The following is a 20,603-nucleotide window of genomic DNA, read 5'->3' as shown; positions in this document are numbered from 1 at the left end:
CCCTGCTGCCTAACCCTGATCTATTCTAAGACCCCATTTTTACCAGACTTCACATAACCAACATTGAATTCATAAGCAGGAATAACCTGTCTAAAGCCTCTGAAAGTTGCATTCATACATACCAGGCTTTATATATTAACCGATTCGGTTAAAACCAGTCCGAAATAATATATTTGGCCACGGTTGCAGTTAAATGGACGCTTCAATTTACGTCCAACTCGTAAAAAGTGTGTGTGCAACCCTAGCCTGTTCCCTCCCGTTCCTGTGATTGTGGTCCTTGCCCATCTCCTGAGGTAATCTCCAAGCAGATCTGCAAAGACAACTTATCAAATTGGCCAGGCAGTATCCATTTGCCAGACAGTCATCCCATTTCACCAATGCCTGGCAAATGGATACTGCATTGACAATTGCAGCCACAGAAAGATCTGCTTCGAATCAGGGCTCAAAATTAAAGGTGGTCCAATGGCCACTGACCTCTAAAATATAGTACTGACTCTAATGGAATATCCTCTTCTTGTTCTTTCCTCTTCTTTCACTCTTGATGTTAGATTTAATTTTCAGAACCTATTTTTAGTTAGTTTTCAACTTAGGTTTCATGCGATAAGCGAACAGTTGTCATGGGGGTGACGACGCAGCTGAAATTTGTCCCGAGGCCTTCGCCCTCCGGATCGGCCCCCCCAGCCCCGACCAGCCCCTCCGTGCCCAAACCTGGCAATCTCACCTGGACAACGGCAGCCACCGGGAAGCCACGCACCACCGTCGCCATGGTTACGGGGATTCCGACCCCGGGAAGAAACGTTTCCGCCGTGACAAATTCGACGTGGGGAGGAAACCAGACCTGGCTGTCAGCGAGCACTGCCACTCCCTTCAACACAGCCGTCAAGCTGGAGTCCATCGCAAGTAATACTTAACTCAAGACTCTTCTCATTAGAATTGTCAAACTGTCTTCATGCAGAGATATCAGTATTTCTTATTCATTTTTATCCTGTTAGACCACACCAATTTGATTTTTTTGGTTCTCGGATTTTTTCAGAGAAAATATGAAGGGAAAGGGCAAAAAAAAATTAAGATAAAACAAGTCTAGGCATCCTATTATAGCTCCAAATGATACGATAGGAGCCATGAAGTCAACACAAAAGGCTGGATTGATATTCAAACCAAGAATTTTGAACTTTTAATCAAACCACTGCATTGACAGAAGGAAAAACTGTAACAACTAGGAAGAAAAGGACTTTCCTTACTGGTGGGGGCAAAATAATATGAGCATTTTTGAGTTGATTCAGAAACAGAATCTTTTTTTTTTGCAAATCAGAAAAAAATGAAGAAGGCAAATCCGAGAACCAACAAATTAAATTGGTGTGGCCTTAACTCAAGACTCTCCTTATTAGAATTGCCAAACTGTCTTCATGCATAAATATCAATATTTCTTCTATTTTTATCCTGTTAGACAATTTGATTACATGGATGACATTTGCAGTCTCACAAATATGAATTTGAGTCTGTTTGTTAAAGCTTTTGACCAAACTGTTTATCGTATAAAGCAGCTGCAAAATGAGGAAATATTATGCCGTAAGTTGTAAAAAAATATTAGAAAATGATAGAACAATGCTGTAGAATGCCAAAATCAATTCCAAAATAAAAGAAGATGATTGTGAACAAATGAAAAGGGAGAGTTTATTATTCACCTTCATGGTGGAGGCATTGCTTTTAAAAATTTTTGCCAAACTTTTTTTATTTGTACATGACTATGCTTGAGCTTCAGTTTCCAGAGATTGTCATCCATAATATAATCAAATCAGCATGGCTTTATGTTATGAAATAAATCATAATAATATTATTGTGTAATTTGTTTATTACCAAATCTTTTATTTCTATATGTTTTCAATTGAGATTATCTGATTTATCTCGTGGCTCTTTATGATTTTATAGATTGCTATTTTCCAAGCATTGTATGTTTTGTTTGTTGGACATGATTATCTTTTGTTTGTTTGAATAATTCAAATAAAGCACAGTTTTTTCATTAAGTTTTTGTGGTACTTAATTTGTGCACACTGAATTCTATGGTAGTCAGTTATACATAGAGATACATGTAATGTTGATTCCGAAAATAATTTCACCAGGTTGTTAGAACATTCAAATAGTGCAAACACAAACATAAATGTTTCAAAGCCTTTAAGAATCTTCCAGTCCTAAAAGCTTCTGACTGGAGTTAACTACTAGTACTGCTTCTCGACCTACATTTGGTTACATATACAGGGCTCAAAATTAACGGTGTCCCGATGGCCAGTGACCACTGAAGTAAAAGAAAACTCCAGTATCCGTTCAATATGGGTGTTCTGGCCCATACGGTACGGCCCGGGGTTCTTTACACATATGGCCTGGGCTTCCAAATGTTCCATAGAGTAATTCAAATGCGTTTCGCACACACCAAAGCTTACGAAACTTCGAACACCGAATTGACGCCGGCAGACGTTACACTTTTTGTTTAGATACAGCAAATTTTGGCACATTTCGCAATAAAAATGTCAGACAGTGGGTATGACATAAATAAAATACTAACATGGTGTGCCAAAAAGCAGTTACTCAAGCAACTGGATATGATTTTGGAAAGGGTCAGACGATTCAGCTAGTATCCACTAGCTTTCGTCAGTTACTGTATTCTGCATCACCCTCGGTCCCAGCCCTCCCGTGGATTGGATCTCCCTCCGGCCTTCGGCCGTCGGACAATCCGACCCGCGGTCGAGCTGGTACCTTGGGCGATACGGAATACACTGTGTAGTATTCTATAATTATGTATTTGCCGTGGTACATGTATTATCATACGATGTAGTTTCAGCCTGGGGGCAATGAGGAATACAAGAATTTAATTTTTGTCCCCCAAAAAATGTGCGTCCAAAGGATGCGTGCCTGCTACGAGCATAATTTTGAATATTAAATTATGAAGCAGTGTTCTGTGAAATATTTATTTCAGAATAATCTCACTATGTAGCTGGACATTAAAGAATAGCCCATCTAGACCTGACGACATTTTTTATCCAGCACAGCAAAAGAACCATTCTTATGACTGTTAAATAATTGGATTCGAACTTGAGGCTAATTTACAATGTATGAGTGAAATTATCAATGTCATCAATTTTTATATACATGTATTGTGTACTACTACATTTTGCAGCAGTTTTCAAATGAAGTATTTTCAATTGGTACTTCTGGCTGAGCGCACATGTGTATTGAAGGCCAGTGAATAATTTATTACACACCAGCATCACTCAATTCAGTGCAAATAGCAATTTGCCAGGTTTCTTCATGTTATGAGCTTTGAGACTTCACTCAGCAACATGACCGATCACTGTTCTGGGTATGCAATGTTTCAGAACTGCACTGTTGTGTCTTAGATAAGTTAGAATTATTGTGTATTGTGGTTGTATTCACTGTGTTTCATGAAAGTGATTGTACATTGTACATGATTATACATGTATATGTTATGCATCTTGGCTATAGACTTGGGTCAATTCAATACTGTAACTATCAGAGTTACCGGAAAAATCATGGATTAAAATGTAGAGTACTCATTAGATATTTAGAAAGTGTAAGATACCCGTAGCCAGGAGTTTGCTCGTTGGGTTCTTCTTGCTGTCTGAGGGACCTGCGAGCGCTATGTATATACACACTTAGGCCACACCAATTTAATTTCTTGGTTAACGGATTCGCCACTTCATTTTTTTCTGATTTGCAAATAAAAATAAAAATTCAGAATCAACTGCAAAATGCTCATATTTTTCCCTGAACAGTTGAAAACAGTCCTTTTCTTACTACTTGTTACATTTATTCCATCTTTCAATGCAGTGGTATCATTAAAAGTTCAAAATTCATTGTTTAAATTTTGAACCAGCCTGGTGTGTTGACTTCATAGCTCCTATCGTACCATTTTGGGCCATAATAGGATGCCTAGGCCTGTTTTTATTTTTATTTTTTTTTCGCCCGCCCGCTCCATTATTTTCCTAGAAAAATCCGTTAACCAAGAAATTAAATTGGTGTGGCCTTACAGACCTGTGCAAGCTTTCTGTGGGATCCAGGGTTTTGAAAATTGAACCTTCTGAAAATCGGCATTTCTAATACGTTTTTGAGAGGATTGTAAGGGCAAAATTACATGTAGAGACACCCAGATGGGTATGATATAAAGAATACAACAGGATGTATTCCACATCACCCTCGGTCCCAGCCCTCCTGTGTTGTGTTGTATTGTTACAGTTATTTATCAGTTTCCAGTTAAATTCTAGACTTCCTGTTTAATTCTGGACTAATTCCCATATCCCAGTAACCGTACATCTAAATGGGCTAATATCATAAATTATTATAAGGGAAGAATGATGTAAGAAATATGTAGCAGCCATAGAGGACTGCCCAAGAGTCCTCACGACTTGGGCCTTAACCCAATTCTGCAGAATTCTGGGAACTGGAGCCAGAATTCTGTGCAGAATTCTGCAGAATTGGGTTAATCCCCAAGGGGTCCTCGATGGCTGCTACGTCAGACATTTTTCTTACATTATTTTTCAGCATATAGTTTTACTATATTAGCCCAGGCATGTAGATGTAAGAAGTTGCTGAGATATGGGAATTAGTCGGGAATTAAACTGGAAGTCCAGAATTACACTAGAGGCTGTTCAGTTATAATATTTACAAACTATACAGTTTTTCATATCTCAACCAACAAAAAAAGACTATATCATTACTAAAGCCTCCCAACCCATTTATTTTTCAAAGAGTCGGACTCTCCCACTGCCTCCTGAGGAGAAGTCAAACCCCCTAATAGTAATAGCATGACAAGAATAGTTTAATAGAATAGAATAGATTAGAATAGCAGTTACCTTGTTCCTATTACCTGTTCACATATTGCATATTTACTTTTTTTTTATCTGTATGTATACCAACGTTATTAGATTTAAGTAATGGGTTCGATAAGTATATCGTACACGTAGAAGTTCATGTTAGCAAATAGTCTTATATCACCAGATTTTCTTGTCAATGTCTGTATGCAATTAGCCCTCGGGCATGAATTTGCAATAAACAACTTCAATTGTACTATTAACATTACCTGTTGTTTTGTTTGTCAGTTCCGGCTGCAGCTGCAGGGTTTATGGGTGCGATCTGTGCCTGCCTGATCCTGCTGGTCATGCTGCATCTCTTCCTAAACAAGAAACTCTGCTTTGAGGAGGTCGGAGGTTTTCCCTGCTTTGAGCAGAAGAAAAAGGAACCCAAGGCTGCCAAATTAGGTAAGACGCTTCAAATATTATATCAATACTTTCATACATGTATTTCACTGATTATAACATAGTCAGGAACCAAAATATCTGAAACTGATGTTTCTTCCCCTCGTTCCTCTACCAAAAAAGAAATTCAATAAAATTTAATTTTTGGGCAGAATGAATCAAGTACTTATTGCAATTTCAAATTAGAGGTCAACAATCTCATTCTCATACCTTGGTCGTTTTTTTTGTAATTTTGTGTTGGTTTTTCTATAGAAATTTCTTTTGGCATGTGTTACACATATATCGTTGCTTACTAATAGGCTCAAATCGACCTTAAGGGTAAGATTCAGCGTTATGTGTGACCATCTGTTGGCTAAGGGCATGACCTTCTGAAATAGAAGGTACAAAGCCACTTAATTACCCATAATTGACCTTGACCCTTATCATCCCAACCCCAACCTTCCTACCAAATATCATTTTAAGCACATATGCGATGCATCCCTATCAGCAGAAACTGTTGTGTACATTTTGTGTACATGTATGGTGTATCTAGAACATAACCTTCTTGACGAAGGTAATTGTACACGTATTGAAGTTGCTGCACCAGTACTAGTGTGCCCTCTGGCAAAATCCAACAGTTCAGCAGGGTGCTACTTCATGCATTGTTGCATGGGTGCATGGCTCGAATCCCATTCCCTGTGGGAGTAAACTTTGGCCCCAAACTCGTCCTTCAGGATTCTACATACCCAATCCTTGCCAGGTATGCAAATGACCTCAACATTGGAGAGGAATTTCAAAATGGCCTCTGCCTCTGTCCGTGCCAAATCAGAGCCGGTAAAAACAGAGAGGTCAAAGCTGAACCCCAAACCTGAAGACAAGAAAGACTTTGGGCCCTCTGCAATATTTCGCTCTGTATGTCCGTGCTGTGGAGAAAGCTGCCGGAAAAGTGAGTCTCCAAATAGACATTTAGTATAATTATGTTATGACAGTCAGGCCTAGAAATGATCAATAGAAAACTTTTTTTTTTTGAACACATTTTGCATGCACCGAGTGTGCCGGTTTTGAATATTGTGTACCACAGAAATGGTGGTGTAATTTTTGGCTTAGGGACTGCAAATTTTTGCGCAGTAAGCTTTGAAACATGTTTTTTCTCGGGTGGGTATGACAGAAATAAAATACTACACAGAACTTGCTTGAAGACAACTTGGCGAGGCGCTATGTATACGCTCCCTGGAGCATGCAATGCTGAGTGAGTGAGTGAGTGTGTGTGTGTGTGTGAGTGAGTGAGTGAGTGAGTGAGTGAGTGAGTGAGTGAGTGAGTGAGTGAGTGAGTGAGTGAGTGAGTGAGTGAGTGAGTGAGTGAGTGAGTGAGTGAGCGAGCGAGCGAGCGAGCGTTTTCCGCATAACCCTCTGTCCCAGCCCTCCATGGGTCATGCTGTTACCTCGGGTAATGCAGGATACACTGTATTAAGTTGTCTCTATATTGTACTGTACATCATCATTGTAGTTATCCAGGCATTCTTGCGCACAATCAGAAAGTTGCAACAACTTGAAAATCCAGGAAGTGCTTCCTATACATGTATTGATGGACATTTATATATAGTGTGCGAGGTCAAAGTTCTTGGTATAAAACAGTCAGCTACCATAGGATTTTGTTACATACAACCAGGTATTCTTCGTACCTTGCTTCCCTTTCGATGTCTATACATGGGAGGGTTGTACATGTTGTTTTGTCATGAAAATAGTTGTCGATTAGAGTTTGGAAGAAAATGATTTAAAAGTTGTATGATGTGTGTTGTTATATCAGGAGTATGATGATTATTATAGGCAGATGACGTTAGCCAATCAAAAGTCCCCATTTCACATTTGGCTGTTATTCACCAATTTCACACTTCCCATAATGCCTAGTAAAAGTCACGGATATGACGTAAGACCACCCCTCCCCCTTCCTTGATGTAATATTTCCAACAAGTTCTATCGACAAACTGGTCAACTATATTGTTTTGAATTATTTATCTAGTATAAAGCGCATGCCATAATTGCATTTTTGTTGGAATTAGAGAAAATGACGTACCTTCTATCATTCTACCTTATACGGAAGACTCTCCTACTCGCACGGTCGCATTATGTATATCCCCTTCTTATATCATATCCCATCCATATCTGCGATATTTACTAGGCATTATGGGAAGTGTGAAATTGGTGAATAGGCTGTAACATCATAAAAGTGCCACAAGTGGACGTACTAAGGTGTAAGTGAATGTATTTGACCGTACCAACAATATGCAAAGTGAAGAGGGCTCTTTTTACACTGACTTGATTTTATGGATCCTCTGAAGGCCCTCAAACTAGTGCGCGCTGGCAAAAAAAAAAATTCCGGACAAAAATAAAAATAATGCTGCTGAGCCACAGGAATACAAAGCTGGGGGACCCCAAAGCTGGTGAACTTGCGGCAGTACATAGCGACGTATAGCAAGCCATGGCCTTTTGCAGCATTTATGAATTAGAACTGTATGTTGTACATGTATGTATGACTTCTTGAGTTGTGGAGCTTCGGCAGCCTGGGTGCTGTCCTCCATAGTTACCGCAGGCTCCCTATTGTTGCTGGCTACCATGGACTACAGAGCATGGCACCCAGGCATGTTTGCGGCATGTCTTGTTGTTACAGAATTTCCTACTTAGTGCAGGATCAATGTAAGGCGTTTATCCTAACTTTAGCAATTAACATGTTCATGTGTTGTCAACTTTGCAATAAAAGTAACAACATTTCAAAGATGGACAAAATTTCTGACAACCCTAAAACACTACAGTTACAATATACTGTAGCTGCAGCAATTTAGGTCCACGGTAGCAAAAAAAGTTCTCAGTCTGATAAAAATGGACATGTTCGTTGAAATTTCATTTTTTTAAATATACCTGGGGATTGCAGGTACATGAAAAAGAAAGTCAGTGAATTACTTGTTCACAGTAATGATAAGTTCGCAATAATGCCAATTATCGCGAATGCCAAATACAGAAGTGACTGCAAAAATCGTGAACATAAAAGTACCACGAAAAATCGTAAATTACTGTTACGGTATTGTTTTGAAGTTGCATACTAAACACTTCAAATTCACCTCTTGAAAATTCAGTGTAGTGTTAGAAAATTGGAAGTTATAGAGATCTTGATGGTTGTTTAATTCCAGTAACTGTTGTTGAGTTGCTGCGATTCATAATTAAGGCCACACCAATTTAATTTGTTGTTTCTTGGATTTTTTCAGAAAAAATGTGAAGTGAAAAAAAAAAACAGGCCAAGGCACCCCATGATAGCCGGAAATGTTACAATATGAGCCATGAAGTGAACATACCAGGCTGGTTAATAATTGAAACAATAGATTTTGAACTTTTGATGAAACAAAATTGCATTCTTTGTTATATTGAAAAACTTTAAAACTAGGAAGAAAAGGACTTTCTTTATCCGTTGGGGCCAAAATCTGTCTTTTATTGAGTATTTTGCAGTTAATTTAGAACGGTTACCGGGAGAATTTTTTTTTTTTTGCAAATCAGAAAAAAATGGACAGGGCTATCCAAGAAGCAACAAATTAAATTGTTGTAGCCTAAACTATAAATAGGCCAAACTAGGCCCGAATTAGGCCGAGGGGAAATGGCCTCCAAAATTGTTTGGCCCATTACCATGGCAACAATTGATGTTGATGAGATAAAAAGCTACCTGTATTTGGAGGGGTAGTGGGTCAAAATATGAGCCAAATCGCGTTTCACTGGTGCCACCATCGTCTACGTATGACTAAAACCACGAAATAGACAACTGAAGACAGAAGGTATAGTAGGAAGGATCTACATTATGTTGGTGAAGATTTGTGTTATGTGACTACGCCATCATGATTAACTTCCCAGCACAGGACATGATGTCATGAGGTGGTTATGGACACACCTTTTAAAAGATTAGTCTAATAAACAAACCCGGAAACAAGACATTTAAGGCTTATGATTATAAGTCACACTTAGATTCATGTGGTTTTGAGACGAGGTTGATTAAATCCAGTTTCCCAAGAATGTTATCTACACTGTACATACCTGAGAACTGTTTCACTTGAAAATTGTAAATACTAAATATTAGCCAGCAGGCTTTTCCAGCGAGCAGACCGCCTCATTTGCATATGAAAGAGGTAAGCACATGCCTTGGGTTGCAATCCAAAAGTTGTCGGACCAGTTCTGTACAGGCGAGCATTACATAGCAGTGCATGGGAAAGGTGTTGTGTGGTGCGAGGTATGTTTTCTGTCATGGGTTAGTGGGAATATGGCCAAGTCTGGACCGGGAAAACAACACCAACACACCGTTGAGGGAGAAGAAGGGACTGTCGGGGCTCTGATTTCCTATCTGAGGAGGATGAGAACAGACGTGTTTGGACAGGTGGACCCGGCACAGCAACAGGTACAGCAACAGCAACAGGTACAGCACTGTGGCTACTGTGGACAGCGGCGCTGTGACTGTCAGACCAAACGTGGGGACGACTCGGCCATTGAAGAGGATAAGAGCGACATTACCGACGCGCCCGGAGATGAGACGACCGCGTCTGCCATCTCCCAGGTCAACGCCACCATGCGACAGATCCTGCAGGAGATCAAGGACATCAAGGAGCGTTCGCATGGCAGTCAGCACGGCAGTCAGCACGGCTCGGACGTTGTGACTCAGGATAAATATCAACATGTTGTCGACGACCTTCTGGCAGCCAGGTCATGTCATAAAGAGCTGGAGGACAAACTGTGTTTGTACGAGAACGCGCTGAAAGGGAAGGAGGAAGAAGACAAGAAGAGCCGAGAATTTCAAAATACAGGCGGCTCTGAAAGTAACACACCAGAACACGAACCGAAGCTGGAAAATTCCTTAGAAAGTGAGAGTGTTTACCACAGCCTGGGTGCCCAACATACTGACCTCACCCAAGTGAGAAACATGATGTCTCAGCTTTTGCAAGAGATTTTAGACATGAAGAAGGACAAGACTGAAGGAAACGACACAGTTGCTGAGGAAAGGGTAGAACGCATGAATGCCACGGTGTTTGATGAAGTTATGGAGGTGTTAGACCCTGATGTTCAAGTACAGGTGAAAGTCTGCGAAGAAGAAACGAGAAGGACCTCTACTCCCGTGGAGACACCTGCTAAAGATGAAGATGATAAAAAATTGTTAGAAATGCAGACCAGTCCAATAAAGAAGGACCTGCTAGAAAGTTCTTGCAAGGTGTTGGAACCTTCTCCAAGTAAGGAAGACGGGAAGGTTCTAAGACTCACAGTAGATTCTCAGGTACAGACAGTTCCCATCCCAAGGACTCGAGAGGAGGTTTTGAGAGACTTGATCCAAAGTGACCGCCAGGACGGAGTATCCACTGCTGGCCAGGAGGGAGAGGAGACCAGGCCTGTGCAAAATAAAACCGACTCTCGCACGAATTCTCAGGAATTACAGACAGAGTGTGAAAAACGCTGCGGTTTGCAGCCTCTTGACAACAACTCTGTACCTGTTTCTGTTGGCGTTACAACAACCTGTGAGGAAGTAGAAGGGGAAAATGTGAACAGTAAAGGTGGTGCCTTAGGTTTCTTTAACTTTGGCAAAGGTACAGAAAAAATAGAAGAAAAAAATGTGGAAGGCAAAATGTTTTCCACCAGTTTCTTTGGCTTTGGACCAAAGGCTGAAAATGACAGCAGTGCATCTTCTGTCAACCAGCGTACCAGTGGGTTTGGGCTGGAGTCAAAACTGTCCAAGTTTACCAGCTGGGTCGGGGACAGTATAGCCTCAACGGCAATGCAGTTCGCTAGGAAAAACAGCGAGAAGACAACAGACTCTAGTGGGGACCAGAAACAACAACAGAATGTGTCAGTGCCAGGACAGTACCTTAACTCACAGACATTACACCCTTCGTCGCAGTCAGGTGATCACCCCTTGGCCTCAGATGACCCAACAGCCTCGCCGAGGAGGAGAGTACATCCAGACACACACACCTCCCCAGCTCTGGTGAACGAACCTCCCTTCACGGCTACTTATGTTACCGTGCAGAACGTCAGTCCACGGGGGACGCTCTTCCACTTACTTCAAAACACAGAGGAAACAGATGAATCCATTTCTTTAACGGGTAATCCTAAATCAGAGACTTCTCAAGCAAAGTGCCAAACCGAGGTCCAGAAGTGGGAGAAATCAGGACAGCCTCGTATGCAGGAGATACCTCAGACCAGCTTCACTGACGAGGGGACATTGGGAACGATGGAGCCAGTGTGCGAAACCCCCCCGGTCCAACGGAAAGCATTAAAACGATCTGCCTCGCTGCCCAGACATGCTCACTTGGCCTCTGCGGAGTCAAGGTCAGTCCACAGGCATGTACGTAATGTTGGAGTTGTCACATCCACCTCACAACAACAAACACTTCCCAGGAAGGGCATTCTACATCACAAACAGCACGTCTGTGAAGACACGTCCTACCGCCCGGAGCTGTGGAGAAGAAGGGGGTCCAACTGTGTTCAAGTCGACACTCAAGAAATATCCAGCGACGCTGCAGCATCAGATGACTCTAAGATGTCGTATTCTACAAAACCACAGAAACATGTGACTTATAGTCCTTATGTGCACAGGAAAATAATCTCCCCTCGACATTCTCCGAAAGACAGACCAAAGTTTTTCGTTCCCTTTCTTGTCGAGTATGACGAGAGTTCTAGTTGCAGTGATGAAGACTTTGAAACAACCTACAACAAGTCCTATGGACAAGGTAGTGACTATGATGACTTTGCTAGCCAAAAACTAAGAAGTAGTGAAGTGGCAGCAAGACAAAAGAAATTGTCTCCCAGCCCTGATAGCAATCCTGGGTCCGTGCAAAAGAGAAGCTGTGACTTGACTGATGATTTGTCCTTGGGTCACAGACCCAGACTGACACACAGATCAGAACAGGCATCTTCGAACTTTCTCCAAGTGCCGGGGATGGTGCCTTCTGTAAGACCAAAGGTCCGGCTGAGAACAGATGCTGAGGACTGCCTGAGACATTCCAGAGAAGAAACCTCAGTGCAGCCGTCAAGCAGGCAGCCTGTGTCAAAACAACTCAGCAAAAAGAAATCTGTCTCTCCCACCAGTTCTGAAGATGATCCTCATGTGTATAGATTGCAGAATCCATCACAAGGGGAGAAAAAGGTGAGAGAGAGGGAATCAAGGCATCGTTTGAAAGGAAGGGTAGAGAGTTTGAGGACTACTGACGAGGATGATCTCAGGTCGTCACATCTGATGGAAAGTGCTGCCGTTGGGAAAAGCAGGGAGGACAACACAACAAAGACTACACAGGGACGGGGTAGGTCTCGACATCGGCAACAAAGCACCGGCAGGAGCGTAGGGAATGGGACAGGCAGTGCAGCATCAGGGCTGAGGGATGGAGAGGACTCACAGGGAAGCAGCAGTACTAGTAGTATGGGGAGGAACAGAAGAGGACAGTCAGTTCCCAGGGCATTACAGAACAAAGACAACAACTCAGATTCTCACTCCAAGCCTCGATACCTGCACCGAAGCAGGAGCATGGACCGAGGCAAGTGGGATAGAACGGCTGATTCTGATAGAATATCACGGTCTGCAGACATGGAGGAGAGGCCATGGCAGGCACATGGACGCAGACACAGTCTGGGACAGACAACTGACAGGACAGTAGGTACTGGAAGGGAGGAATTAAGACACCCACCCCAGCCCAACACTGGGACTAGTAGGGCTGAGTCAAGACACCCAGGCCTGCCCAACACTGGGACTGGTAGGGCTGAGTCGAGACGCCCAGGCCTGACCAACACTGGGACTGTTAGGGCTGAGTCGAGACACCCACCCCTGCCCAGCACTGGGACTGGTAGGGCTGAGTCGAGACACCCAGGCCTGCCCAACACTGGGACTGGTAGGGCTGAGTCGAGACACCCAGGCCTGACCAACACTGGGACTGGTAGGGCTGAGTCGAGACACCCAGGCCTGACCAACACTGGGACTGTTAGGGCTGAGTCGAGACACCCAGGCCTGCCCAACACTGGGACTGGTAGGGCTGAGTCGAGACACCCAGGCCTGCCCAACACTGGGACTGGTAGGGCTGAGTCGAGACACCCACCCCAGCCCAACACTGGGACTGGTAGGGCTGAGTCGAGACACCCAGGCCTGACCAACACTGGCAAGAAGAGAAGCAGGAGAGTGGAGCACACGGCAGACTGGGGCAGGTTTCTCTTCTGGAACCAAGTAGCAGCAAAGTCACCTCAGCTCAAACCTAGAATCATCCAGTCACCTCAACAAATATACGGTAATGTAGATCATATATTATTGGGTAATACTGACATTTTATGTTGTACCTGGGTCATGATAACGTTTGATACGGGTGTCAAGGCCCATGTCTCCAGCGGATCCTTGCGGGTCCAGAGGGGGGTAAAAAAAATTTAGACGACTGGCCAAACACAAAATCGCAGAAAAAACATACATTTTGTAACACAAAGAATAGAAAGGAAGGTTACGACCAGTTCTTCCCGGACATGTATTAAGTACATGACCGGGGCGAAGGACCATCGCACACGTGTCAACAATCCAGATTTAACACCATGAAATCAGCGGGCACGCCCTACCACGCCTAGACTCGATTTATTGTTTATTTGTTAACGCACCCCAGGCCTGTGAATCCCTAGACTTTACGCCTCCCACAAAAACTTTTGATAAACTACGTCAAGCCAACTTCTCAGTACTGCGATGTTGTGACCACGCGGGTTGTCTATCAAGAGGCGGCATTTCCTTTTATATTTGATCCTTTTGAATTAAACTAAAATTGAACTAAAATCCATCGCAAACTCTTTATTCACCCCGTTTCGTGAAATTTAGTCGTCCCGAACATAATGCATTTTTCAATATTTTCTCAGTCGTAAAATATACGGACGGGCACATAAATGTACAGTTGAAAAAAAATCAGTATTAGTTCACAGGGTTCTTTTTACCCAAAACAGAAGAAGACAGTATGAAGGTGGAATGTAACTTAACCTGTTATAGGGGTCAAATTCCCTGACAAATCATCCGTGCAAAAAGCAGGTGTCTACTGTACCGGATGCGGACATTGGAATTGATGTTGTTTTGGGACACCAAATCTCAATAGGACATTTTGCATTAAAATGTCATTGTAAGTTTCCTCGGGTCAGTGACAACTCTCTGCGGGTCAGATAGACCCTCCAGCGAACCGACCCGCGGTCGGGCTGAAAATTCGGGTGATACACCGTGTAGTATTCTATCGTTAAACTTTACAGCGCACAGGTGAAAAAATGCAGTATTTCTATTTCTATACAGTACTGGACAATGCCTCTCTTGGGGTGTAACGTCCAGGGGGTCAATACCCTGGTGTGACCGGTGATGTTGGTGCAAAAACAAAAAAGTGAGGCAAATGCAATGATATGTGAAAATATTTAGTGCACTACCTACAAAATCAAAAAGGAAAAAGTGATACTGTGGTATGTACAAAGTAGTCGCCCAGGGCTATATGTAGCTAATGAGTGGCGCTGGGTTGGCCAGAGTACTTGGCCACCCCAGCCTTGAACTTACCAGTTGATGTTGGGCTAACTAGATTACAATGTACCTGGCAGACCATTCCACTCTATTACGGTCCGTAGAAAGTATGTTGATGAACTTTTGTTTGTCCTCACTAAAAAATTGATTTAGAAATACCTTAAATGTCTTACTCAAGTGGTTCCTCTGAACCATAATGAAAGTCTGGAGTCTGACATAAAGGATGCTACGAAGTTGTTATATATAATTATATGAAGAGGTGGGCGTGTTGGCCGAGAAGTTGTGTTTGCTTGACGTACAGTCAAACCTGCCAGGGTGACTGCTTTTTCTCAGTCCCCAAAATTTTCCCCATTGACACAAGCATTCAGCAACCTGTCCAAGGTGACCACCTGGCCAACGCAACTACGACCACCCTGAGTTGGGTCCATTGAAGGCCTGATACCTGCCCATGGTGACCACATTATTTTCGATCAAGTTGATTATTGATGATAACTACATGTTGTAATGAAAAATCATGGAGAAACCAGCCAGTTTGCCTCGACTGCTGGATGATGTTTTTGTTCGACGTAAGTTGTTCCATGTCCATGTGCATTTGACATTAGAACATCTTGACTTGGAAACCATTTATGCCTCAGTCATGTTGTGAGGTGACCCTCTTCAAGGAGACCACCCCTCCAAATTGTGACCACTTTTCTTTGGTCCCCTGGGTGGCCGGCTTGGACTGGCTTGACTGTATGTTCAAATTGGTGAGAAATGTTTTTTTTTTGTAGTCAGGATGTCAGATAGACAGACAGGTACTGTCTGGGGTGTGGCACATTTTCTAACTTCTATTTTGTCATACTTTAGTCAGAAGAATTCAGGAAGCCAAACATGGACTGTGATGATGCATGTATTTGGTATGTGTGTAGGTGTTGGAAACCTGAAGGTCATGGTCAGTTCTATATATATAGATTCCAATTTCAATGGCCTCCAAGGCTTGTATCAGGTGTGGACATAATTTCACTGTCAGATGATTGGATGTAACCTGTACAATTGGTGTCTAAATTTGTTAGTAGCTAGATTTTCTATTGTTTAGGTAAAATGGTTGGAATTAGAATTGGGATAGACATGTGTTAGACTTAGAGTTGATGTTGGAACTATGTTGTGTGTGTAATGTGCTTGTACAGTTACTAAGTTAGGCCCGGTTTACACGTGCGTCGTTTATATGTGCCAGGTGTAGACCGACGTGGCGGTTTTCCTGTGGCATCTCCTGGACGTGACACAGTTGTTTACACGCTAAAAAAATCTGTCGCACAAAACGCGAAGTGCGGCGCCGCTCGCGCGCACGCGTCGTTTCACGCCCAACACATATAAACGACGCACGTGTAAACCGGGCCTTAGTTTATCCATCCGGTGGATTCCCTATAATTTTAGCTCACCTGCTGAGTCTCCTACATCCTCTCCACTATTTGCGGATCCATGTGAAGATCCATGTTAGACCCTTTCATACTTTTCTCACAATCCTTACAAGTACACATGTGGGTGGTCTTAGTCTAACCTTTATAAGCACTGAGCTAAATAATGATCTTAGGATTGGGCATCCTGCCAAATGTCTGACAGGGTACCTTCTGAGATATAACACTCATATTTGTGTACCTTTTATATGGAAAGTCTCAAGTTTTATTTAAGTGTAAACATGTACTCATCATGATATCAACAGACATGAAATTGTTACCAACAAAAAAATGTTAATCCGGGATTGTTAGAATGGCATTTGTGACACTCCTTTTGATTTAATTATAACCTTCATGTTGCTCCAGGGTCCTCATGACTTATAGCGACTTTTTTGTTACCATGAAAATGAGATCAACCAACTGATGGTTGCTGTTGCATTCACTTGGGCCCTGTTGATACTGGGAATGGTTAAACCATTTCAGGTCCGGAGAATGTTTCAGCTGGGTTAACTGTTACTGGTCTAAAGAGGAAAAACAGTATCGTAGCTGCAGGTTTTCCATGAACTGACCCAAAACCACCTCTCCTTGTCTTGTCTCATAACTCTCTTCAAATTTATCTGCCATCCACATTCCAGTATAGCAACAGACATGTTTGACCACTATCAGAGATGGTGCTGTGTACCGGTTCACTGGACTGGTTCCAGACTTGTAAAAATGTTTAGATTCAAGTAAAGAAAAAAAAAGAAAAATTAAAGTTAAGAACCAATTCCGGACTTATTACAAAAAACAAAAAAAATCTCACATACCCCTTTTCTTTCCAAACCACCTAAAACCTTTGGAATTCATATCTTGCAAATTCTGTGTTGCAAAATGAAGAAAACATTGCTATCGGGCAAGGTCAAGTGTTGGCCTCCTGTATCTTCTGTGGCCACAGTTTTGCCCAGACAACATTGCAAGGTTGCCAACATGCAATTTTGTATGCCCTGGACTTACATACCTATTAACCTCTGGACTTGAATCTGGACTTGAACCTCAATGTGGGTTTAGGTACACAGCACTAATGAGAGGGCGACAAAATTTCTTTTCTTTTTTTCCAAAATCAGGCGAAAATCAACTTGCGCGCAGATGTCATCCATAAAAATTACTTGCAGTGGCCTGACCAGGTTTACCTTCCTGTGCAGGATCTGCGTACCAGGTGGAGGAGGAGACGTCCTCTGACAGTGACGACGAGGTATTACAGCAGTACAAGCGCTCCATGAGTCAGCACTCCGTCCGCAGCAAGGCCAGTGTCCGGTCACAGCGCTCCAAGAAGGGGGAGAAGCTACCCAGCCCGGCAGGTCAGTACTGAGGTCTTGTTATGTTTACCAAAGGAAAACATGGTTTTTGCTACATTTCTTCTTCTTCCTCTGTTCCAAACACTGACCTCTGACCTAGCCAATGACCTGATTTGTTGGCATCTCTCACCATGGTAACATAATGTTGCAATTTTATAGTAGGAGGGATTTAGACTCCTGTCTGACCATAAATATGAGTGTATTTGTCAGTAAGAATTAACATTATAGCAGACCATATCCAAAGGTAAACATTAAGCATTTGCTTTGCAAATGTTACGTTTCTAGTTTGTTTGTTTTATTATTAATTTCACACTACTCTTCCTGGAGTCTGTAGTGAATCACCAACTTTCAGAATAATAGTATATTTGGACCATCACACACCTGGGCAAGCCCTTATTATTTTGTTTTGAAAGGTGTGGTGGGTTCTTTATCGTGCATGGGGTTATATGGTTGATATTGTGAATATTGTTAAGCTCATTTTACGCACTTATTTAGCTGTCTATATGTTAACTGTGAAATACTCACTTGTTTAGTTGTCTATTTGTTAACTGTGCAATATTTGTTTCTCTGTTTTTAAACACTAGCATACAATTCAGCGCTATTTTTTTAGTTGCGCTGCCACATGCTAGAGATTGTACCCATCGATCAATCAATAAACAATTATTATATGGCTCTCCCCATTGAATTAGCATTCTAGGTAGCATTTGGTCTTTCCATCATTCATCTGCCAATTCTAATGACCATCAAATTGCTATGATATGTATGGGATAGATATAAATCATGTTTTGAAATTATACATATAAAATGTTTTTCCTAGGTCCCCCCCTATTATTTTAGTATTGAAATATTTTTTGTAGGCCCTTCTCACCAAATCAAAACTTTTTCCTAAGCCCTCCCCCTCAGACTACCGCCCCCCCCTCCCACTAGATATTGTACACTCCCAAACTCTAATTATGATTTTAGGCTGCAGCCCCATACCTTCATCATATGATGATAATATTCACAAGTCACATAGTTACTCTAATTAAAAAAAAGGATTTTCTCATTGACATGCAAATAAGGTCCTTATTTTGCTTAAAAGTAGTAGTTACATAATTATCTTTTCTCAGACTACTCATTACAAATACTTCTAAATTGATATAGAAATTTTCACTGCTTTCAGTGCTTTCAATTTTTTTGCAGTTTTTGTAGTGTTCTTTCACATGTACAGTACATGTACCTTTTAGGCCACACCAATTTAATTTCTTGGTTAACGGATTCGCCTGCTTCATTTTTTTCTGATTTGCAAATAAAAATAAAAATTCAGAATCAACTGCAAAATGCTCATATTTTGCCCTGAACACTTGAAAACAGTCCTTTTCATCCTATCATTTTGGGCCATAATAGGATGCCTAGGCCTGTTTTTATTTTATTTTTTTCGCCCGCCCGCTCCATGATTTTTCTAGAAAAATCCGTTAACCAAGAAATTAAATTGGTGTGGCCTTATCATAACACTTATAAAAAAGCCTGTTTTAGAATTGTTTTGATTTGTTTGAGATGTTGTGCACACACACAGACACCTGTTCCTGTGTATACATCCTGACATGTTAGAATGTTGTTGACACAGACAGACTAAACAAGTGCATGACCCTGAAAATGACTACTAGTAGTAAGGGGAAAGTCAGGATGTTCTTCCAAGAACCCTGACGTCCTCAGTACGAATCCAGTCACCAATCTTGTGCCCTTGGGAAAGGCAGTTTGCTCGTCTTTCCTCACTTCACCTAGGTGTAAAAATGGGTACCTGACTTTTTTGGTGGGGTAAAAGGCAGTGAAAGAAGGGGGTTGGGCTCCACCTTCCATACTGTGTCCTAAGTCACAACGGATTAACAACCCCCTGTAGCTACCCCTATGGCATAAAAAAGGCTATCAGACTACCTTTTTAGTTAAAGTTGAATGTACATGACATGATTGTATTTACCTTTTTTCCTATATGTAAAGCTTGAGTGACTTATGACATGTTGAACGGTTCTTTGCAGAGAAACCAGAAGCAGAAGCTGCGTACCAGCCGATCGAGGAGCCGGACTACCATCACGCCCCCCGCGCCACGCCGGCCGACCCGTACGCCCGGCTGGAGAAGGGGGAGCCGGAAGAGGCGATGGTAGAGAGCGACATCGAGCCGGACCACGCATCGTACCTGGAGTACGAGGAGGAGGGCCTGGACAACGAGGCGTACGACAGCGAAGGGGCAAACGGAGCGTACGGCGACCAAGTGTCGTACCATTCCCAGGAGGTTTGTTTGTCTTCTCTAGCTCTTTGAGTACTCTAACGGACAATTGAGATCTCATCACACAGGACAAGACCAAAAGAGAGCTGGAAGAGATATATCCCCATTAGAAGAGACTCCATAGCCTCTACCAGGCTTGGGGAGGCGGCTGGAAAGAGTAGAAATCGGCCAAATAGAGAGATAAGCATGCCAAGGGAGTTTGTCCGTTGAGAGAACAGGGGTGCTGCGAACTGTTCTCTCAACGAACAAACTCCCTTGGCATGCTTATCTCCTCTTTCCAGTCGCCTCCCCAAGCCTGGTAGAGGCTAGAGACTCCAAAGACAGCTGTAGATTCTTTCTTGACACCTGAGGTTGGACCCCCCACAGATACAATCAATTGTTATGAAAAATAGATAATTAAATGGGGATTAGCATCTAACCCTAACAATGACATATAAACAACAACATGGCAGCCATGTTTTCACAGGGGATTTTGAAAGAGACTTTTCAAACAATGGAATATTATGTTTTCGAAAAAGAGACTTGTAACTTAGTAAGAGACTGCAAGAGATCTCAGATAGAATGCGAGAACAATGCCTAATCTAAAGAGATCTGCTGTTTTCTCAATTGTCCGCTAGAGTCCTGAAAGAGATTTATCCCTCTACTAGTGGATCTCGCTTCTTCTCTGACTCCCCCTGGCTGGTGTGACTACTGGTTCTGTCTCCACCGGGTCGGATCTCTGACTTGTGCTGTGTACCTGAACCCACATTTAGGTTCAGGTCTGGATTCAAGTCCAGAGGTTTAGGTTGAGTTCTGGAC

General features: G+C 42.3%; 1 protein-coding gene across 4 annotated transcripts in view; it reads left to right on the top strand.

The window, feature by feature from the left end:
• The window catches only part of LOC109477091, a 53,010-nt gene that overhangs the window by 7,670 nt on the left and 24,737 nt on the right, over nt 1–20,603 (top strand). For 2 of the 4 annotated variants that reach the window (XM_019778133.1, XM_019778132.1), the window contains exons 1-3: nt 9,475–13,537; nt 17,390–17,545; nt 19,558–19,811. In XM_019778133.1, the coding sequence (XP_019633692.1) occupies nt 9,544–13,537; nt 17,390–17,545; nt 19,558–19,811 (4,404 nt within the window). In that variant the 5' untranslated portion in view covers nt 9,475–9,543. Of the gene's footprint in view, nt 1–548; nt 901–5,111; nt 5,271–6,075; nt 6,194–9,474; nt 13,538–17,389; nt 17,546–19,557; nt 19,812–20,603 lie in introns of those variants that run through there. The other 2 variants (XM_019778134.1, XM_019778131.1) reach the window with 2 other exon arrangements.

The sequence above is a fragment of the Branchiostoma belcheri genome, unplaced genomic scaffold (assembly GCF_001625305.1).
Source record: "Branchiostoma belcheri isolate BF01 breed outbred unplaced genomic scaffold, Haploidv18h27 scaffold4, whole genome shotgun sequence".
Taxonomy (NCBI): domain Eukaryota; kingdom Metazoa; phylum Chordata; class Leptocardii; order Amphioxiformes; family Branchiostomatidae; genus Branchiostoma; species Branchiostoma belcheri.
This window is presented reverse-complemented; position numbering and strand designations above follow the sequence as displayed.